At 34.7% G+C, this 24419-nt stretch overlaps 1 protein-coding gene across 1 annotated transcript in view; it reads right to left on the bottom strand.

Annotated features, from left to right (window-relative positions):
* Positions 1-1256: 1256 nt before the first annotated feature.
* PI15 (peptidase inhibitor 15) overlaps positions 1257-24419 on the bottom strand; it is a 31657-nt gene continuing 8494 nt past the window's right edge. The window contains exons 3-6 of the mRNA XM_060610753.3: positions 11796-11914; positions 10636-10768; positions 10400-10515; positions 1257-7270 (exon numbers count right to left, since the gene is read on the bottom strand). Of these exons, the coding sequence (XP_060466736.1) occupies positions 7135-7270; positions 10400-10515; positions 10636-10768; positions 11796-11914 (504 nt within the window). The 3' untranslated portion in view covers positions 1257-7134. The remainder of the gene's footprint in view (positions 7271-10399; positions 10516-10635; positions 10769-11795; positions 11915-24419) is intronic.

Below are 24419 nucleotides of genomic sequence, written 5' to 3'. Positions count from 1 at the left end.
TTATAGTCCTCAGGCATTCATTTTCCAATGTCCCCTCTCTGTGGAGAGAGCTTTCCTACCGTTCTTCCTTTCTAATTTTATACTCTCATAATTTTTTTCCTGCTGCTCATTTTGTATCCACCTCTTCATTCTTCTGAAGCTGCGAGACAATGAACCTCAGGTATTGTGGTAAAAAGTCCTGCAACAAAAGGATGTAACTCAGGAACAGACAGATGGATGAGATGCATAGGGCAAGGAATGTGGAAAGGGCAAGAACTTCCATTCTTCCATTCCCTCTCTTGGTGTGCCGCTCTCCTAGCACCTCCACGTGTTCACCAACCTGAAAGTTTCTCAGAATCCTAGTGTTTTTGTTTTTTTTGTTTTTTGTCTTTTTGTTTGTTTTTCTGGAGGCTACAACAGATAGGCATGGTTAATTACATCATTGACCATTGGCTGTTGATTCAACTTACAGTCCCCCTCTCCACAAAGGTCAAAGAGTGGGACCAAAGTTTCCCACCCTCTAATCACATGGTTGGCTCCATTCACAACCAGTGCCCATTCTTAAGTGTTTTCCAAATGTAACTTCATTAACATAACAAAACACACCTTTGTCACCACTCTCCTTCAACAGTTAGGAAATTCCAAGGATTTGACAGATGTGAGCCAAAAACCAGAGGAAGACCAAATATGTATTTCTTATAATAAATCACAATATCACACATGGTAAGGAGAAATTTGAAGTCTTAGATTCAAACCCTTCTCAGTGAACTGGCCTATTGGATCTACATCTCACCAGAGTGAAAGGAATCACCGTTCTACAAGGCAGAGCCACCCTGGGAATCACTATCCTTGGGCCAGCTAGTGGCCTGAGGTGTGCCTTTCTGGAACATCTATGGTTTCTCTTCAGGCCTTCTGTGTGGGGAGCATAAAAATATTTATGTTCAACTGCTGCAATTTCCCTCAGCCAGAACTTCTTGATATATTGTTCTTTTCTTCTCCCTCCATGGAAATGTCTTTTGTATTTTACTTCCAACTATTTTTTGGAAAAAAAGGAAAAAAAGGAAGAAGGAAAGAACTAAGCAGGGAAAAGAAGAAAGGGGAAAAAAGGAAAATAGAAGATTTTTGGTGTATTTCAGTGATGTATTAAAGGTATAATCATTGTTGCTTTAGAAAAGTAGTTCCTAATACCTTACCAAAATTATCATGCCATCTAGTTCTAGATTTATTTTAAAAACTCTATTGAAAATAAAAGAATTAGATATACTTTTAAAGCAAAATTATTAATTATAATATTTTATTGAAAGAATAAAAGTACAGCAGAGCTCACAAAGCTACAGTTGTTATGCTTTATAAGAACAGAGGTTTACACAGGTTTTATGTATGCACACATTCATGACATTATATCACAACATCAGAGCACCTTTCACTGCCACAGTGTTAGGAAGTGAATAAAACATCCAAATTAATCTTTTAAAAAATTTAAAACGATATAGTATATTTTAGGATTATGTACATGTTTGAAACATTTAGATGCTTTAAAAATGCATTATTTTCATATGTGCACCACAATTGTCTCCAATTCTCAAACTACTATGATACCAAAATTCTGTTTGTCAAATAACAAAACACAAGATCCCACGATCTATATCCAAGCACCAGTTAAAGTCAGCATTTAATTCTTCATCAAACCAGAAACTTCTAACATGTGCAAAGTGAAGTGGGTATTTAAAAGAATCATTGAAATAATTAAGTGCCTCAAATTTTTTCTTGCTTTAATTAACTGATTATATTAGAGAAAAATGGATGGGGGGGAATTGGATATTTTAGATTCATGTTTTTCTAACTGATGGACTCCTAGGCCTCTCAGAAGAAACTTCCCAGGCACTGGGGAAGGCTTGGGTATAAGCAGGTTCATTTTATGTGTAGCATATGTTAGAGTTTTATATATAATTGAGATCATAAAAAGTATTCTCTTGCTTTAAAATAAGTTTGAAAATACTAACATGGAAAACTGCTTCAAAATATATCTCATTTGGTTGTACTAACATAGTTTAAGAAATATTTCCATCAAAACAGATCATCACAATTATGTGATACACACATATAATGTCAATGACATACCTCAACCAGAAGTTTACCTAAGAATTTTGTCTTCATTAATTATATCAAACTTCTAAGCTTTTATGTACATTTGTTAGACTACAAGGACTTTGAAGGGAATAATACAATTTTATCATTAGCTAAATACTATGACCAAAGAACACTATCAAATTTTAGACCAACAAGTAAAAATGGAGAGATAATCTAATTATTTTAACACATCTCCTTTCAATCTTATGTACTATGCCAAATAAAAATAAACACTTCTGAAATGAGACACACTTATAATTTTGTTAATTTTAATTCTAATTGTATTTATGATGTAAACTAAATGAAAAATATACTTTAGCAATACTTAGTTAAGAAAAAAAAAACACTTCGATAAGCACCTCAGAACTAAAATATCATTAAAAAACATTATTTAGGAAAGTGAATGCCAAGATATATTCTCTCTTTTATCCTCTTAGAAAATTATGTCAATAAAGGCAAGAATTTTCAAATGCTGTCAGATTTAAGAAGTATGCAAGAATTCTAATACTGTGCAACTTCAAATTTTTTTGAAGAAAACACTGGCTTTTTCTTGCAGGCCAAGCAGCCATCAAAAATTTATTTTCATAATCACCAGAGGGCGCCAGTGCCTACAGCATGGTTGATGTAGGTGTGATCTAACCTTCAGGTGGTATTTGGACTTGGATATGGCCAAGCTAAAAAAGGCCTTAAAAAGAAAATTGATAACCTCTAAAGATATGTATTTAAATTCTGTAAAATCTAAATAATGTTGGACTGTCAGACAAAAAAGAGTTCACTGGCCTATTTATGGGTAACAGGATTTTATTAATATATCTGAATCAGGAATTAAATGGATAATACTTTTAACAATGAATAAAAAGAGCATTACTGAAGCTATTAACACTAACAATTCATTTAGCACCATATATTTAGCACCAGAATCGATATTGCTAGTTCACACTTAATAAAAACTTTAACTAAAAAGAAATCTCAAAATTGTAGTAAGGATATGGTGGTTTAACAGATTTTCAGCACCATTAATGAGTGAATTGTTAAACTTCCTAAGGTTTTGATTGACTTCTCATAAGTCAAAATTATATCATGACATAATTTTTAAAAAGTCATTTTGCATGGGTTTAAATATGCCTTTCCCCACACATATAATGATACAAAAAAAAATATATATATATATATATAGTCAAATATACTATTAGACATTGATAAAAATCTAACTTTACTCTCCCTAAACACTTTGGTAGGTAAAAGCTTCCATTTATGTCTAGATTTGCATCCTATGATACTGAGGAACATAAGGAATGATGTTATACAAGGGGGAGAACATATACCACAGGCTGAGCATTACTTTCCTTCCTGGACACATTCAAATGATCTGTTTAGCGTCTATATTCATTTCATAAGCATTTCACAAAACACTTCAACTGGCCTAACTGTGTATTAGATTTGCTTAGGTGAATGTTATAAGTTGATTTAACACATGTGTTAATGAGAAAAATGCATGTTGTTTCAATTCAAATAGTCGGAATAAATTGTAGTAGTTGAACTTGCCTTAGTGTTTGGTCAGCTCTGTGCTGAAGTTGCACGGAGCTTCCAAAGGAACATTTCCACAAAGGTTTCAAGGGAACATTATGGCGCCACAGCCAAACGAAGCCAGTAGGGATCCCCTGAAGGACCACAGAAGTCCCAATCCTTAGGCTACTGAACAGAAACAAAAATGATAATAATAAAAACTGTTCCCACCACATTTGAAAAGCAGATTGAAAAGGTGATCTGTCCTCACCAGGGACATTAAGACTGTGCCTACACAAGTCCTCAAATACAATTCTATAAAGAAATCCATCAGAGTAACAGCTAAAATTGTCATTTTTCAGTCTTCTGATGACATGAAAGCCAAAAAAAAAATCTATATTGTGACGGAAATTTTTTACTTTTTTACTGAATAAAGGGTGATAAAAAATCTATACCATAGAGGATCAGAAGAATACGTAGAATATGTAGGATGTAGAATATGTAGGATGCGACTTCTTTTGAATGAAATCATTTGAAATGAAAACCTCAATATTGACTATTTAAAGCTGCTCTTAAGAAATATCTTCTACCCAGACTCTTTCTGCCCCTGGGAATTACAGCGAGAAATAGCTCTCTTAGCACCACGGTTGAATGCTGTGAAAAATATGACACATGGTGTTGACACCAGCAAATTTTCATTTGCTTTAGCCTGGAAAATGAAACATTTCACATGGCTACTTTATATTACTAACTTTAAAAAGTACAGATAGCATAACAAAAATACCCGTTATATTTTCAGCTGAGTAGTTAAATTATAAATAAATGTCTAGCTCTAGTTGTGATTTGGAAAGGACTGTGGTATGAGTTATACATGCAGAGACCCTAGTCTTCATCTGGTATGTTTGATGATTTATCTGGATTTTTGATGCATTCAGAGCTTTGTATTTAAGACATTTTTTTTTTGTTTTAATAAAACATGGAAAGGTAGGACTCCTCTACACTGTTCTAGACTTTTTAGTTAATTCTAAAAATATATTCTTAGACACATTCATTAAACACTTACTGTATTATAGCCACTATACAAGAAACTGGGATGAACACAAAGAATCAGACAAAATTTCTGCCAAAGAGAAGCTCATAAGACTTAATTTTATCCCAAATAAGTTTCATAATGTTAATGATGCTTTTCATATTCATTAATTTCTATTAATATGGTAATTTTAGCCTCCTAGGAATCTCTGTGAAATGTGTAGCAAATATCATTATTCTTTTTCAGAACTGAGAAACCAAGCCACACAAGTAGTCCAGCAACAGAACTGGAACTAAGAACAGTCATCTTTGTTTAATAGTACTTTTGCTACTTCCGTAGAACTAATATAGGAAAATGAAGGATGGAAATACTTTCTAGATAAACCAAGTAAACATCCCACTAATTACTTTTTGCTCCAATTGCCCTTAGTTAGATAAAAGTTAGACTGGGGGCCGAGTCTTACAACTACTTCTGTTCTCCGTTTTAGTCTCCAAACATATTTATGTTTAGTAAAGTCTATATATGTGCCCACAAAAGCAGAATATTATGATATGAAAACATTTGGTCACCACATTCAATTTGTAAAAGGAATCAGGCCAATTGTTTGTCATCATGTAAACCTAAACTCCAGATGGTGGATTTTTCCCTCATTGAATGGATTTAATTAACTCATCTTTCAGTGCATCCACCCTAAGAAACTGCAAATGTGTAGAGAATTTTAAACAAGTAGCTTCCTTCTGTTATTTGCACTCTGGAACTAACGCTGTTTGCTTACTCTGTAACTCTATGGAAGCTTTACATAACTTGAATCTCTTTCTCTCCCTGTCTCTCTCACTCACTCACCCCCACCACACACATAAAATTAATATAAGTGTCTTGACCCAGATGTTGACTTTTTCTCTCTAAAGCGGTTTCCTGAATGAGGAAACACCACATTTCCAAAATCATATGAGTGAAATTTTCATAGTGACTTTGATTGGACTTCCACAATCAAATTTAATGGAGGACTGAAAATTATTCTTCTTCACAGACATAGAAATAAGATTTGGTAAGTAGTCCTTAGCTAACCATCTGAAGAGGGCTACTCTGCAAAGCCATAACTATGGTGTGCGTGCAGGATCTTTAATGTGATGCTCAAAGGCTCATGGTGATTGGATTGATTCTCACCAAATAATGACATAAAGAGACAGAAGTGTCCTGGCATCTCTCCAGTTTTTGTTTTTGTTTTTGTTTTTGTTTTTGTTTTTGTTTTTGTTTTTGTTTTTTTTTCTGGCATCCTTTACCCTCTGCTGACGGGCCTCAAGATATGCTACACTCTCAGGATAGGCCCTTCTGAAGCTCTCTGCCTATATTTTTTTGTGCAGTAACTGTATTTCTGTGACTTCATACCTTAATTCTCTTGGGCTTTCTCAGAATTTTTTCCGCGTTTTGTTTTCTGTCTTCCAAAGTCACAACTATTTACTCTAATACAGTAATCCCTGGGCAGTTAATTCTTGTCCTGCCTCTTTTAGTTCCAAGCATTCTAGCTACATTTTCATGCTAATCAGAAGCCTCACATATTATACTGGGTGTCTTACCACCTATTCCCCCAACAGGTGAGCATGGTGGCATCTACTTCCTCAAGCTTACATTAAAATCAATTTAAAAAAAAAAAACTGTAAATTTATAGCAAAATCATTAAACTGCATTATTTTCTGAATATTTTTGTGAGCTTCTTGAAGGCAGGAACTGTATCTCGTTATCTTTGCATTTTCAGAACATAACGAGCAGAGTGCCTTGCACACAGTAAGCACTCGACACATGATTAACTGATTCAATAAAAGTGATTAAACAAAAAGCATGATTTGACACTTACATAAGTTGAGCATATCCTTTGGTGAACCCAAATAAGACAAAATATACCTCCAGAATGAAATCTTGGGTGATCAATTAAATTATTATGTCCAGATATCACTGAGTATTATTTGCAATTTATCACTTTGTAGGAATTATAGAAATGGGTGCTGAAGATGTCCCACCACCTCATATATATTTCAGAATAGTGTTTTTAAAAATTTCCCTCAAGTTAACTACTAAATCACGTTATTGTCTGCGTTACATCATCTATTATATGTGTGTGCGTGTATATAAATATACATATATGTATATATGTATCTATATACACGCACACTACATATAAGTCAAGTATATATTTTATTCCTTACAAACATAACATAATTCCTTTGGAAAGCAAGTTTTGGGATTGGATGCATCAACTATGTCAATACTATATCTACAGTATTTTAATTTGGGCTTAGAGATCAGAAGATAGAAATGGATGTTTTGATTACTTCAAGATGAAGCAAACATACTAGACAAACACAAATTTATACAATGAATAATAAAAGGAAAACAAGATTATTATAAAATATGTATACTATGTGCAAAACTCAATATATATATATGCCTATTCCCAGAAACCATTCTATTTCCTGAAGGAAAAGATAAGCTTATTTAAACCAGTATAGGTAGTTTGATGTTACTCCTGGAAAACAAAGATTGTCAGTACAAGATCCTCCATAACTTGGAGGGCAAGCTGAACATGGTACCCCTACTTTATATGGTGCTTCTCCAATCCAATTGCCCCTAGAAAGAAGAAAAAAAAACATGTAAGTGCTATATTAATGCCCATTTAGAACAATTTGATTGTCCTTAAGCACATGACCACATGTATTGACATGTAATGATCTTTTTTGAGAAGTTTAATCAGTTTAGGAAGGCACTGAAAATTGTATCCATTTCTTATTTATTCAGCAATGTATTATTCTCTAAATCTCACTTTTTAAATCTTTCTCTCTGCAAAAATTAATATTATCTTAATTTACAGACTAGAAGTAAAGCACTACAATGAATAGTGACATAATTAATGTCAAGCAAGGCCTGATGCTTATTCAGTCACCACATCTGTCTCTGTCCTATAACTAACTGCCTTCTAGAGCACATTGGCAGGACATACTCCCATTTTTAAAACTCCCGCTAATGTTAAAGATGATAATATATACATGTACTTAGTATTTTCTGGGAGGCTTAGAAATGATGAGGTGAGCAAGAAGTTGTCATAAGCACAAAACGAATAGATTCGTTTCTAAAGTTGTAAAACATTTTAAGTTCTCAACATTTATAAAATGAGATACAGAAAACTCCATTCTCATGGTAAGAGACTAAGGGCTCAGAGAAGCAATTAAAGGTGATTTCAAAACCTTTTGTCATGTGTAAACTCATAGCTTTCGTTCTTAGTAATACAGTTTGTTTTTTGATAAGGCTAAACAGACTAAATTGTTTTGTGTTAACCATATTTTTATCTGTATTGATAGCCATGATAATAGTAATACATTAAAGCCATCACTCATGACAGTTAAAAATAGCCATAATGCCTTACTGTTCATTTATGAAGAAAGTAATAGATTTATTTTCAGTAGCATGGTACCTAGAGTACTAAGAAATAGCAAGATAGCCAGCAATTTGAAGGAAATTGAATGGTCAGGAGAAAATTTGGTTGCCTGTCAATAGTAAAAATCAGGGTTGAAGATAAGACAACAGTAGGTAAGAGGCTAAAATATGAAACAGGTGGTTCTCATCTTCTTTAAGACCTAAAGAAGACCAAGCAGTGACACTTAAAGTGTACCTACATAAACTATCTACTGAAATCAGTCATTTAAAAATTCAGGCTTTGATCTATAAAATATTTATAGAGGAAAATTTATCTATAAACATAAAAAACATGCTGATTAGCTATTCATATTACAAAATGTCATCAGATTCCAAGAGCGTCCACCTCTGTTTAGTTCTTTCTATACTCTGCCCTCTGGATAAGCTTCCTCGAGTATCATTTGACAATGTCACATGCTTACCCAGAAACACTCAAGAAGCTCGTGCTCTTATGAGTGTAGCTCACCCTTCTATCCTAATCTCTCCTATTTTATATTCATAATCTTATTTCCCTCTGTATCTTTACCCAAAGCTATAAATGTATATGGACCAAGCATATGCTATTTTGATTTCATATCTTTCTCTTTATTATACATACCTTTGGAAATTATATAGCACATATTTTTGGTAACATAAACTTAGAAATATAATTATATTGCATGTAAAAAGTATTACATATTACATTACAAACTTTTATATAAATCACAGATTTTTACCAAATAGAGGATAATTATATTCAATAGTAAATCAGTCAACTAATAAATGTATATTATTAATCCTTTTATTTTTTGTTTCCTATTCCATCTAATTAAATTCTCTCTCCCTGTCTCCTTCTCTCACTCCAACTCTCTCTCTCTCTCTCTCTCTCTTTCCCCCACTCCCCAAAAACAGGCATGAGATAACTTTATATTTGCATCGGAAAATTCACACTCAAATATTAGGAATTTACAACTTTCTTCATTGCCTAGGTTTCAAAATAGTGGTTCTTATTTATAACAAATAAAGCATATTAACACAATATATTAATCTCTTGTACCCATAAAACAATCAGATATCTCATCAGTAATACTAGAAAATTCTAAAAACAGAACAAACAATTGAAACACAAGTCTCTTTTACCATATGAGTACTACTTGGCCTATTTATGTCAGGAAGAAGGGTAAAGGATTAATAGGAAAATATAAAGTGTGAAACTGAAAATATCCAGCAAATGCACAATTTTAATGCTTTTGGTAATGCAGACACATTTTACTTTCCAAACCTTATTATTCTAATAATTGTGAAGGGGGACCATGGGGAAAATCACTATTTTTCTAACTTTGCAAAAACACTGCAACTGGCATACTACCATATAAATGAGTAATGCAGTTATTTGTGAAACGTTTTCTCATTCCCTCCCCATATTGGCAAAGTCAGAGAAAATCTTTGTTTGGAACTTACTTTGGAAGACACCAAGAGTGCCATAAATCCTTTGCACATTTTGGTATTTACTCCAAATGGGAACAGACTCATGTATAAATACTGGAACATTTTATCATCTGAAGAAGTATTGTTATCAAGAAGGCATTTTATCAAATGTTAACAAAGGCTTATTTATTCTCATCTTGTAAAGAATATTTATAAATATGACTATATTTTATAATCCTTGATCAATTTTCACAATACATTTTTATGTATTCCATAAGATAGAACTAATGAAAAAATTTTTAACTTTCAATATTGAAACTTAAATCATGACAAACCTTTCATTTAAAAAGAAGTCATAGCATTTAAATTTTCCCTTCCAGTAATAAATGACTCCTTAGCCATCTATAAAATTAGTAAACCGTAACTTTTAGTTTTATTCTTAAAAGAAAGAAGGAAGAAGGGCTTTCTTTTGCTTTCCCAGTTAAAAAAATAAGCCAACATTCTAGTACTGATAGATGGGAATGTTGCAGTGTTGATAAAGTCCCTATGAGATTCTTTTCTGATAACTTTTATAGAGCTATCGAAAGCCTGGAAGTACAGTGTTTATTTTACAGTTATCATCACTAAAAAAAGATGGTGAAGGGAATTTAGTGAATCTCCATACCTCAAATTACTTTGCGTAAAATTTTAGCCCCAAATACCAGTCTTTGTGAAAAATAACTGTTCATCTCAGTATTTTTCAGATATACTGGGGTGAAGGGAGATTTGAGAATTAGAGGCTATTGTACTTAAGCCTTATTCATATTAAAACAATTATCTGACTGGAGCTATTTAACATCATTAAAGGTTCCAGGAAGTAGAATCCAGCCTAGTACTCACTTTGGGGCATAGTTGCACACCAGGTAAACTGCGCGTCGCCATACAGCTCCCCAAACATTCATGTTTTGGCAGGTATGAATTGCACATCCTATCCGATTGGAGGTGGCCCAGACCATCTGCAAAAATAAACCAATACGTCATTACTGAAGTTAAAGCTAAGAAAAGGCATATTCCCCAAAACAGCAAGAACGTTTTTAAAACTATGAATCAAAACTTAACAAGACAATTGAAATAACCTGCGTATAATGTGTGCACATGGGGCCAAAACATCTCATAGGACATCTGGGGTTGCAATCCTGAGGATATGGAAAAGCATAATCTTTCACTTCATCATACCATGGCTTGACCAGCTGGAGAATAGAGCGATATCTAGATATCAAGAAAAACAATGACAACTTAGAATACAGTAGTGGTAATATATAGTGGACTCATGTTAAATTATAAGTTAATTAGTTTTTTTTACTGGTTATTCATGCTGAATGAAGAGGAAATCCATGCCTCATAATTACCATCACCACCTAGCAGAATCCTCTATTCCTCCAAGCAGGGCCAAGCATGAAAATACCCGGGACCAAAGCAGGTGAGCCTATACTCACTTAAGAGTATGTCTGGTTGTTTCAAAAAACGAAGTACAAATATTTCAAGAATCTTCATCTTTATCTTGTTTTATCTATATCAAAAATTTCTCCCACCAGAATCATATATATAATTAAAAATTAGATATGCAAATGTAGTTGTGATACTAGAACTTAGTGTGTTTTTTTTTTCCCTTAAACTTGAATTACTTTCATTGTAATAATAGCACACCTGATTTTTCTCCTCTATATGGAAGAGAATGGGTCTTTGAAATGTTGGATGATGGCATTCCACAGTGGTGGAAAAGTTATCCTCTCATTGGGGACAGCCTTTCTCATAGCTGCACATACTTGCATGTATATATATATATATATATATATATATATATATATATATATATGTACATGTAAATATAAATATTTTGTATAACACACACAGGCATACACATACAGATATATGCAATCATGGGAAAGTTGCATAAACACAAAAATGGCTTCTGCCACAGTCAAAACTTTTCTTGAGGATATAGGATATAGCACACATCTAATCCTTTCAAAGACTGTGTGAGGTAAGTGAAGAATACAGCCAAGGAATGGTGTTCCAAAGGTGAAATAGGAAACTGGTCTCCTTAGGCCCTTTAAACCAAATAAATAATCCTTGAAGACATCTGAGACAGTCATAGGCCAAGCATCATTGCTTGACACATAATGAGCACTCAATAAATATTTGCTGATATTACTTGAAATTGGTGTCACTACCCCTTGGGATTCATAAGTAATAAACCATGTGGATGAACAGTATCAGTGAAACTGCTTCCTACCTTCCAGTTCGTACCGACAGATTTTGGCCCAAAAATCTCAGTAAGTAAGAAGGTCCATGGTCCCAAATGCAAGTAGCTGCCCAAGCCTCTGCAGATTTTGCAAGATTTTCATCCCAAACCTGTGAAGGGGAAAAAAAAAAAACCTTTCATTTTGCCAGTTTTGCTAGTAACTGACAAAAAGTAAAAGGAAGAAGTGGTACTACTACCTCCTAAAGTCCGTTCAATTCTGGTTCTTTAGACTATTTTAAATAAAAGGAAGCAAACTGAGGCCATTGATATTCAAAATTCTGTAATGCAATATAATCATATAATGGCATCCTCCAAATCCTAAGTACAAACATCAGTTTTAGTAAAGGATAGGTGAACAAAAATACCCTATCTGGTTGTAATTGGGGACACTTCATACTGACTACCGAAATTGTAGTCCACCATAGTCCATTGATGTTCCTAGAGGTCATCTTCACAGCACCAAGGAGCCATGTGATTAATATACCTTAAAAGCTAATATCATCCAATTATTTATTCAAATCAATTTACCAAAATTAATAATGTCTAATATTATACTGTAATTTTTAAGGGTCAAACCATATGATAGTATAATAATTCCCAAGGAGCCTTCATATTTTATATCATTTGAGTCTTTGGTAGTAGAAATAATATAATAATATGAGAAGTAAATTTTAGTTGGTATGAACTGGAAACAAACTATGATAAAAAATAATTTGACTATGCTACATAGGACTGCTATGAAAATATAGCATATGATGGTCCAATGAAATAAATTAAGAAAAAAAGTAATTTTTCTCAAAAAATGAAGGTGTTTAAATTGATGATGAGGGTGTTATTGATGTATAGCTTATTCTTTGAAAAGAATTGTGAGATCAAATTTAAATAAGCCTTAGATTTAATATACATTTATATTAGTTACCATATAGATTGACATTTTCATCTTTAAAGCTGTATGGGGAAGTTAAGCCAAGCATCTGTGGACCTGCCAATGATAAATCAACTCTAAAATGGTAATACATATCTTTGTGAGAGAGTGTGTGCACACGAGTGGGGAAGGGACAGAGAGGGAGAGAGAGAGTCTTAGCTGGCTCCACATCCATTAGGGAGCCCAACACGGGGCTCATCTCACCTCCGTGAGATCATGACCTGAGCCGACAATCAAGAGTGAGCCATAGACTCTATGAGGTGGAGTCATAGACTCTATGAGATGGAGCCATAGACTCTCTCTATATGAGATGGAGCCCTGTGTCAGGCTCTGCAATAGCAGCGGGGAGCCTTCTTGGTATTCTCTCTCTCTCTCTCTCTCTCTCTCTCTCTCTCTCTCTCTCTTTCTCTGTCTCTGCCCCTCCCCCACTCTTGCTTGCTCTCTTGCACACTCTAAAAAATAAATAAACTTAAAAAAAATAAATAAAGAGTTGGACACTCAACCAACTTAGCCACTCAGGCATCCCTGAAATGGTAATCTGTTTTATAACAAGTTACAAGGTACAAAAACAGAAAAAGAGAATATTTGTAATTCTTATAAATCAATATAGAAAAAAAATGCTTTCAAAATTTTTCCCTAGTGAAATGTCATTTAGTGAAGTGTTTTTCCTTTGTAATGAATGATTTTAATTGAATTTTATAGTTTGTATCATGACATTATTTCCTAAATCATTTAAATATTTACATATTATTCTATCTGAAAAAAAAAGTTATTCAAATTGTGACTAGTGAGTGGTTAGTAGTATATTTTAGAAGGTTAGAAATTACACAAATGACAATTTTATAATTACTCAAATTCACATGGAACTCCCCATATGAAAGTGTATCAATGTCCCGCTGATCGTTGTGCTCCTATTTTTCATAGTCTCCTTTATTTTATCATTCTTTTGGTGACTTTCTCCTCTATCAGGTTGTACGGAGCTAAGCAAGACTCACCTACATTAGGGTTGATGGCTATGAGTTCACTGTGAGTTATAAAGCTTTTAAGCAAACTCACAAATCTGCTAAACTTATAACACTGAAAGCCTTAATTTTCCACAAGGGTAATGGGATATATATATTTATTTAATATAACAATGTATTTAAGTGAAGAGAAATTATTTTAGTGACTTTGAAATAAAACATGCAAAAATTAAAATAATGGATGAACTCTTCTAGAAATACTTTTGTCCCATGAGGCCATGGCAGTCACCTTCAACAGAAATTTGTTGGTTCTCAGAAGATGTTTTAAATTAGGAAAACAAAGCCATCTTACATAAACTCATCTAGAATTACGTTAAAATAAACTTACAAAGTTTGTATAAAATCAGAATTATTTAGAAAGGATCTGGAGTAGTTCTATGGTGGCAACAGCCACATCTCCTTTGTCCATATAAAGGAAAGATTACTGAAGGAGTTATAGCAAGATACACTTTCCTCAGTTATCCAGACTACATCTGCCAATTTTGAGGATTAAATTAAATGTGGCAAAACATTACACAATGCCATTTAATCAGTCAGTATTCAATGTTACATACAGTATCAAAAATGGAAGCCACTCTTTCTATCATGAGATTTTGTACTACTGTTTTCAGTTACTTAGCACAGACATAAATATTATAAATTATTACTTCAAACTTCTCCTTTGTTTTATCTGTAAAAATCTGGGCAAAGTGTATCAACAATACGAAATACATTTATAATGAAAGTCTTAATATTCTAGGACTGAAATGAACTTTTAAAAGCCATTTGTTTGACTGATGATGGATTTATCTAGTATTTATTCTTTTCATGTTTTTTTCAATGAAATATGGATTTATTAAATATGGGTTACAGTTCACTGAAGTACATAATAGCATAATTAATTTACAAAGGAATTCCAGATGGAATAGCACCAAAAAATTATGTCCCCTGATGGGTTCCTAATTAATTGTAATCACTTGGGAAAACAATGCATCTAAATATTATTTACATTTTGAACTACAATGTGCACTCAGATCAATAACTGCTAAAAACACTGAATTATAGTCTTGTCCTAAAATATCAGCCCAGCATGGCACAAATAACACTGACCTGAAAATCAAAAATCTTTTATTCTAACCCCAATTCTACTGCTAAGATCGTCTGTGACTGAAGACATGTCAATTATTCTTTCTCCCGCTTAACTCATTTGTGAAATAACATTGGATGGGGTCATTTCTAGGGTACCTTTCATCTTCTCTTCTCATGATTTAATATACCTAAGTAGCCTCAGCATCAAAGTGGCCTACCGCTTGCTCAATTCTAGCCTGTTCTGTTCCACAGAGAGAATAAAACTAGATTCCTTTCAAAATAATCAAAAATATTTAAGGCTGTTACAAATTTAAAAGTAATTTAGCATATATAACTCTATCTTTATGCTCATTAATATACTTTAAAACTTAAAATTGTGTATGTCAAAAAGATAAACCAAAAAGTCATGCCTGAAAAATATCTTACATGAACATACTTTGTTAACCATGATAAAGGACTTTGATAAGAAGACAATGTATTTAGCATTACTGATGTCTACATTTTTATGCATGACTTTCTATGTACAAATATTACAATGAAAATTTTGGAGAAGATAGTTAATGGAGGAGGGATAGTCACTTTCTTTCTCTCTGTGTGTTTACTTTTAAGGAACTGATGGGAGGGATTTCTGCCTGTCTCTATATTCCTGAAGGAAGATGCTAGAGGGCATGTTGGGCATGGGCTAGGTCCCCCACAGAAAGCTGGTCATTTTGACTTCCTGTGGGAGACATGGTCCACCGTCCCTTTGATACCTACTGCAAGGGAAGTCAAAGGTGCTATATACTCTTTCTTGCCTCTTTGTCCTCAGGCAAGACTCACAGCCATCCCATAGAGAAGGGGAAGATCCAGCTTGAGTAGGGAGCTCTGAAATTTAGGAATTACATCAGTCACATCTATGGGAAAGTTAAGATCTGCATTTGCCATCAGTCTTTCTCCATTGGTTACAACTTCCAGGAGAAAATGGGTATATTATTTATCCCCTTAATATCCAGTAGTATTTAAATTTGTTAATATGATGAGAGGTCTAGGAGGTTTGAAAATAGCAAGCAATGATAACTTTACTTAATAACAATAGGAAATTTCAACAAAAAGTTGGGGGCTATAGGGAGTGGTCCAATATGATCTATTTTTTCCTATCCAGAAGCTCTAAATTGCAATGAATGTGCAATGTGCAATGTGGCCAGTGTAACCATGTGAAAGAAACAAAAGTTCAGGAAATGAACATGTAAATTACTTAAGCATTTAACTTAACATAGCTTTCTGGATGCTTGATGGACAATCTATCTTCTGACTTTTTCTGAGTATGTGTAGCATTTATTTGAAATAATTTTAATATTATATCCTACAAGTACAGCAACAGAAAAGGGCACACATGTGCACTTACTTAACACCCTATGGAATGCCTAGTAAATATGCAGCATACTACTTGTTAGCTTTATGGAAAAGCTAAATATCTGATACTTAGCTCTTATTCAATAAGCTTGAACATTCTGTATTTCTAGTTTTTGTCCTTCTTAAATAGGTAAGATGCAGTCACAGAAAATTTAGCTGTAAACACGTACAATTTGATCTTGCCTCCTAAAGGTGAGGCAAAAATTAGGCCTATTATGCATGGACACCCAAAAACATTTACAAGACCCAGTAGAGCTTAGATATTGACTCAATTAGATAGTTGACAAAATAAAGATTGCTTAAAACACACATATGCTTGTAGGTATGCCCCAGTGCCCCAAATAGTATTCTTCCATTTCTTGTTGTTAGAGCCATTTAGTTGGCCAGCTTATAAATGGATTGATTTACTTTGTACTAAAATGTTCACCATGAGGTGCTCTACTTGTAAATATTAGCATCCTGTCTGTGGAAATCGTAGTTGGACTAAGCTATGAGAGATATCCAAAATTCAACCTGATGTCATTTAAATATCTAGAAGAGCTGTGGCTCCCAGAAATAGAAGGGGTATGAAAAGAATGCAGACTCTCATCAAGTTCGGTGGTCTTTAGAGCCTGAGCTGAAGAAATACAAAATCAAATCAAAGAATGTTGCAGTGGGGCGCCTGGGTGGCGCAGTCGGTTAAGCGTCCGACTTCGGCCAGGTCACGATCTCGCAGTCCGTGAGTTCGAGCCCCGCGTCGGGCTCTGGGCTGATGGTTCGGAGCCTGGGGCCTGTTTCCGATTCTGTGTCTCCCTCTCTCTCTGCCCCTCCCCGGTTCATGCTCTGTCTCTCTCTGTCCCAAAAATAAAAATTAAAAAAAAAAAAAAAAAAAAAAAAAAAAAAAAAAAAAGAATGTTGCAGTGTGGGAGAAGTTTGCTGCCTTTCATAAGCAGACAGAATTGAAGAGTGATGTGGTCCAGTCCAAGGATGAGGTTGTTTTGCCAGCTAGTTCTGTAAGTTTTGGTATCCACAGCACAGTGACAGCCAGAATCAGGAAGCACACTGACCTCTGAAACACCCATCTTAAATCCCAGTCAATAGCTTGGACAACAAGAAATGTCCGAATGGAAGGCAACCCTAGAAATTACTTGGGAATACATCCCCAACAGTGTTTGGGATGACATAGTGCTTTTTTTGATGGGTAATATCTTTTAATTCCACACATAAGATTTAAATATAGAAGTGTTTGAAGGAATCAAATTAAAGTGTTAGAAAAGAATTTCTGACTAAGGAGCCTATGTGAACTTAACATTATTAGTGGTGGTGAAGAAAATGTGCTCATTAAAACAAGAGGTTAGCTTTGTAATTGCAACATTAAATATACAAATGAGTAATTGCTTACTTTTGTGATTTTGAGTTGGAAATTATAAAAAAACTTGTTAAATTTTTAAAGGAGTATTGCAAAATACAGAGCTGAAGAGTCACTTTATTTTAGACTTTGAAGACACTTCAGTATATGAAAATTATTTTCAATAAAATAACTGAAATACTTTTAAAAGTCAAATATATTAAATGTGTAAGTGCAGTTTAGGAAATTTAGTTAATTAAATCTGTTGGTAATAAACATTAAACAAATGTTGTAAAAATGCCAGATTTATGAATAGAACAAAAGATTTATAAATTGCAGCTAAATTAAGGAGGAACCAGGAATATTAATTTTGAAAACAAAAGTGACCTGTTGAAAAATCTATCCTGCTTATGGAAACCATCTTCAAAGACATAAAATGCTAAAAATAAAAAATATCACACTTTGAGTTTTTAGAGATACATTTCTAAGTTGGCTATTGTCATGGATGCTGTGATAACAATGCCATTGGAGACAGTTTGACATGTCCCTTGGACATGTATTTTTTAGAGCATTGTGTGGCCATTTCTTGTATATTCTGATACAAAGTAAAGTCCATTTAGATAGACAAGTGTTGAGGTTTCAAAAAGATAAGTTAGCTAGGACTGTTTGGTCTTCTCCTGAGTTAGTCAAATTGGAAAAGGAGTACTGACTTACAAAAGTGAGAAAGAACCATTAAAAAGACATTAAGTGATGACAAAATTATTTCCTCCAAGGGCAGCCAAAAGCTTTTAAAACACTTCATGGGCTTTTGAAATTGGTGGGTTTATCTCTATTAGGTAGAAATGCCTAGTGAAATAGCCAGTTAAGGAAACCGAGAGCTGAACACATAAGGGCCAGGGTTAAACCAGACAGGAGGGTAGGAATTTGTTTTGGTAAGGCTGGAGAAGGATGGGATGCTTGGGGAGGGGTAGGGCACAGGAAGAGAAAAGGCTTTCCTATGGGAAATTTTTGGCATTAGACTAATGAAATAATACAAAACTGATTCTACTTTATAGGAGAAATAGATAGTTAAAGGAACATGATTAAAAAAATCCCCTCAAGCCTCAAAAATAACTACAAAATGTGGGAACACATTATATCACAAAATATCAAAGTGAGGTCCTAAGCATTTTTTCAATGCTTAAGAGAAGATAATGAAGATTTCCCTCAGGTGAGGTGAGTGCTACCTTTCACGTAGGTGGGAAAGGAAAATTTATATAAGATGATGATGTAAAGTGCACTGGTTTTTAATGGGAATCATTGCCAATGACATACATTTCTTAACAACAAACAAAAAGGCCTCTTTTGACCCCTTTTCATCTTCCAATTACTGCATCATTCTCTCCTTCCTTTTACAGTGAAATTCCCTGTCTTAACTGAGAATTACCAATTTTTCTCCCACCCTTCTCTCTTGAGTTCACACAGGCAGACTCCCCACCCCACCTCCACACCACCCTGCTCTTATCAATGTCATTAGTGGTCATTTCCTGGTCACCATCTTACTTTCTTTATTCGTAGCTTTTGACATGACTGACACCTGCTGTTCCTGGACACACCTCCATCTCTTGGTTTCATGACCCCACACTTGCCTCTGTTGCTGCTGCTTCATATGTTTGCTGATTCTTCCTCATCTCTCCAACCTCTACTTACGGGAGGGTTCTTAGGACTCAGGCCTCGTCCATTTCTTTTCTTTTTTCTCCCCCTCCTTTGTTTCATCTATATTCATCATTTAGGTAATCTCATCTAGTCTCACAAATTGAAATACCATTTTTATGCTGGCGGTATTGTTCCAAATTTTATCTTTAGATTATCAGTTGAATTCCAAACTAACAATCCATCTACCCACTTTAAGCCTTCTATTTAGCATATCCCAAACTGAGCTCCAGATATTCACAACCCTACCCCACTCCCTACCCCTAACCAGCTACTCCTGTAGTATTCCTTCTACTAGTGAAAGGCATTGCCCATCTTCTAGTTCAGGGGTCACCAGATCTGTCCCAGAGCCTGTTGATATATTGTCTATGGCTGTTGCTGTGCTACAAAAGTAGAACTGAGCAGTTGCAACATATGCCATATTTACTATTCGTTCCTTCACAGAAGAAATTTACCGACTGCTCTTGTAGTTGCTCAGGCCAAAAAATCTAAGTAGTCATCTCTACTCTTCCTTTGCTTCATTATCTTATCTGCTCCTCCCCAAATCTTGTTGACCCTACCTTCAAAATACTGCATATTCAGAATATAACCACTGATCACCACCCCTATTGCTACCACCTCAGTCAAAGCCACTACCATATGTTATCTAGGTTATTGCAAGAGACTCCTAACTGAGGCAGGGCTTCACAGGTACGAAGCCTTAATATATGCATTAATGAGGGTATGGATAAAAGATACGTATTCAGATTTGAGTAAGAGTACTTAAATATGATTGGTGGTTAGGAAAGAAAGTTTCAGTGCTTTAAATCTATGCATGGCTAAATCTGCACTGTGAAACTGTACTTGACTCAAGTGCTTTGAAGACATTAGAGCTCTGTATAAATATAGTCACTCTCAAATGACTGTGTTGGGGGGATGGGCTAATAAGGAAAATGAATAAAGTAGTGTTGGGTATAAGACGGGAAAGTACTGTTGCTGCTGGACCTCTGGATAGTTACATGGGGGAAAAAGAGAGAGAGAAAGACTTAGAAATGAGCAAATTTATCCCATCCAAAGAGGCTACTCCTCTCTAACCAATTGCTGACAAGTATGAAGTGGGCTCAATATCTCTAGAATTTTTCACTCCGCAGGATAATCTAGAAATCCTGATGTATATGTGAAATGTATCAACTTTAAAATTTGGCAAATAATTTTTTAAATGTAAAGTTATATACAGTTCAATATCATGCAGAGAAATATGCTCACTAATTAGAATGGTTGTTGAGACTACAACTTATGAACTCTGAGTAAGGTATAATTATGTTTACATAGATGTGGCATCTTCCCTCCTAATATCTGTGGACACTGGCAGGGAAGAGTGACCCAGGAGCCACCTTTGCCCCAAAACTCCTACAACAGACTTACCACACAAGGACTTCTATTTTATCCTCAACAATGAAAAATGCAAGAAATACAAATTTCTAGATTAACCAATAAGATCCTAGGTAATGCATTCATCTAGGCAGCCAGTAAATTAATATTCACTGGGAGGCACTAGGTATTGTGGGTTCAGCAGTCAGCAGGCCTGACACGGACTCTATCTTAAAGTTTAGGGAAGAGACAGGTAACAAAAACACTACCAAATAAATAAATGAATAATTGCAAATTGTAATGCATCACATAAATACATTATTAGGTAATACACTATACATATATGTAATGTATATAATGCATCATATTAAAATGCTCCAAAAGAATCATGTGCTACTTAAAAGTTTGCTTCTTTTAAAGTTTCCTTAGCCAATCAACCATATTCTCAAGTGAACCTTGTTTCATGTTCTAGACCCACAGTGTCCACATGATGTTTGGTTTTGAAAGCAGGTGGTGAATACTTTCAAGTGAAATTTTGCAATAATATAGAATTATACTTAGGATAATTCTTCCTTTTGCTTAGCCTATTAATCCTTTCAATATATAGTTTCTTGACAAATAAGTGGATATTTGAGCCACGTAATATTTTCTTCAGCTCACTTTTGTGTCCTAAACCATGATTTAAGAAATTTATCACCTGGGAAATTACTCCAGGATCTCCTGGGGAACTTTTGAGAAGATAGATGCCTAGCCCAATCCCGGACCTATCACATCAAAATGTTAAGACCGGGGAGCTTGAATGTGTGCTTGCAAAAATAGTTCTGTTCTCTTCTGGTTAGAAATAATTGTGTAAAGCTTTATCTGGTGGAGAGTCATTTTGACTGCAGAGAACTCTGGGCCTCCCCTCACCTCTCCCATCCCTACTCACCTCCTTGTCCTGCCATACCACATGGGACTTTTCAGGAAGAAAGGTATACTTCTAATGGTTAACATCTGTTAATTGTCACATATAAGCATTTACATCAGTATCCTTCCTCTCAACTCTGCTCTATTACTGATTGAAGTTTAAATAAAATTAAAAATAGCATTTTATCAGAAAAATGTCTCACTGTCACAGACACTGGGTGGTAAACTCTATGAGGATGTTTGTTCTCTGTGTTCACAGAAAACAGAACTATTGGTGAGAGAGGTGGAGATATGGTCGTGTATGTTGCTATACAAATAAGCCAACATCATTCACTCTGAGACTGACAATTTCAGTAGAAAGGAACATGTATTCTATGGCTACACGGGTATGAATAACAGAGATAACAGAGGTATTTACAGTGCTTATTTAGAAATCATGGAAACTTTAAATGTCTTTATTAACTAAGATATCACAAATAACATATGGGAAAAACATATACAGAACTTTCTGAAAATCCAAAATCTTGAAAAAAAAGATAAAAATTTTAAAAATAAGGCAAACACTTTGCATTATAATGACACTGAATCTGTATTTAAAATATACATCCAACCTACATGCAATTTATGAGAGTATGAGAATATTACACGAATCAGAGGAGAAGGTGCCCACTGATTCTGCCAACCTAACTTTAGGATGCATCCACAGAAGTAGAATAAATGGAGAGTGATTTGTCATTGGTACTCTGCACTTGACAGGTCCCATGAATTCTAGGCATCTAATTATCAGAAGAGCATGCACATACAGGAACTCCTTGCTCAGAGCCACATTGCTTCCATTTCCTGAGACTTTAATGGGCACCATTCATCTGTGTATGTGTGGTAAAAAGTGTGTGGGGAGTACACTGATTTTCCATTTATTTAATAATACAGTATTGTACCTTTTCCAGTATTTTCAGAAAGCAAGTGTCTTTGTACAACCTTCTTGATAAGCTATGTTGGAATACTGTGCATACAAGAGGTACTTAATACAAGGGCTGAAGGCTAAGAAAGAGCTGAGTGATTTAAGATCAAGAGTCCCAGACATAAATGTTCACGGCTCTCAAAGACTTGAGGCACTATCATAATACAGAGTTTTCCTATATGGTTGCCAAGGGGAGAGAAAGAATACCGGGAGTAAGATTTGATTCCACATGAAGAAATACTTTCTAATATTCAGTGAGGTCCTCAAATAAAACGCATGTAGGGAAATTCCCCAGCCAATGGTCTCAACAGTGGGAGAGGAACACATGAAAAGGAGTGTGTATCATATGGTCTTTCAAAGCAGGGGCTTTGTTGTCATCTAAAACGGTGTTCATACCATTTTGTTTTACCTGCTTTGGGACCTGGGGGAATTTACTCACTGCTCTCCAAGTTCCAAGTCCTGTTTCTAAATGAGAAAAATTGTCCTCATCTCTCAAGACTTTTCTAAGGATTAGACAGGATTGTGACTGAAGAGTATTGAGCACAGCCCTAGGAGGACAAGGGTGTGCTTAATGGTAAACATTATTATCATTGGAGGCTCAGGCCCTGGAATGGTTGTGATCTCAAGTTAACTAGAAAGCCACCTAAAACCAGAAGCAGCATGAAGTGCACTTTTGATCATGTTATCTGGCAGCCTAAAGTTTAAGAGACCAAGCTTTAATCTCAACAAAGCAGGCAATCAGATAAAGTGAAAACAGACAGACCCTTAAGCAACTAAATAAACAGAAACAAAATTGTATGTAGATAATGAGTTTGCTTCCAGGGGAAATAACATCAGGCAGTGAAAGATAAAACTTAGAGAACATTTTAGATGTCTTAAAACTTATTAATGCCCCTGTGTAAATCCCTCTCTTACATATGTTCAATCTTTAAGTTTTAACATCATTTTTGGTGGATTCTGGCAAGAATTCTCCTTCCCAGGGAAATGTAATACCCATCACCTACCATTTAATACTGGAATTGTGAGCCAGGAAGACATTTTCATGTATGGTTAAGTTTTTTCACCAGCTCAGTGTTACAATAATCTAAAAACTGATTTCTTGATTGTTAAACTATCCTGTGATACACATGCAAATCCCAAATCTTGCCATTGCCCACATCGTTAGAAGAATTCAAATGCCTTTCCGCCTACCCACTGCCTGCTGAAAACATGATCTCTCTGGAATGCAGAGATCAACTTGGTAGAATGTTCATATTTAATGAAATTATGAAACGTGAATTTGATGCACTTTTTAGGAGAAAAAATATTGTGTCCTTAAGCAACATTTCTCAACTGTTTCAGTTTGGAGTATGTGGTGTGAAATTTTAAGAGTCATGAAAAGTTTAGTCTAAAACCCCAACTTGTTGGGCATTGTTCCATATTGATGTCAAAAAAAAAAAAAATGCTTGGTACCTGATTTTAGACACTATGGGTAACACAGACTGGAAACATTCAATTCCCATTGATGTACTTTATGCCAAACATTTTCTTTCCTTGACCACTTTAAGCTGTTAATCTTGATTTTTCCCTACCCTCTTCCTACAACATTCTTTAGAAATTCTCGTTGGCAATTAAATATCCCAAGTTCATAACTATTTAATGGCCACTGACTATTACATGCCTTTTAGATATGCTAAGTTCAGGACATCAGACCAGTCAGACTAGTTAACTTCTATTTTCCTGAAGTCCTCTGATTAGTTTCCAAAAATATCTTATCCTGAATGTGTCAAAATGACTAGATGGACTTGGTGCTACCCAGGCCCCTGAAATGGATTTAGATTTGTGTTGATTTAAGCCTCAGTACTTGTTTAAAAAAAAAAAAAAAAAAAAGGTACATGAAACCTTCTTGCAAAAATTCTTGAGTAGATTCCCAGACATAAAATCATCCATCCACGCTGTCTCCATGACAGTATCCTGCCCCTATTATGCAAAG

The sequence above is a fragment of the Panthera onca genome, chromosome F2 (assembly GCF_046562875.1).
Source record: "Panthera onca isolate mPanOnc1 chromosome F2, mPanOnc1 haplotype 2, whole genome shotgun sequence".
Lineage (NCBI taxonomy): Eukaryota > Metazoa > Chordata > Mammalia > Carnivora > Felidae > Panthera > Panthera onca.
The sequence above is the reverse complement of the archived record's forward strand: the minus strand, read 5'-3'. Positions and strand labels throughout refer to the sequence as shown.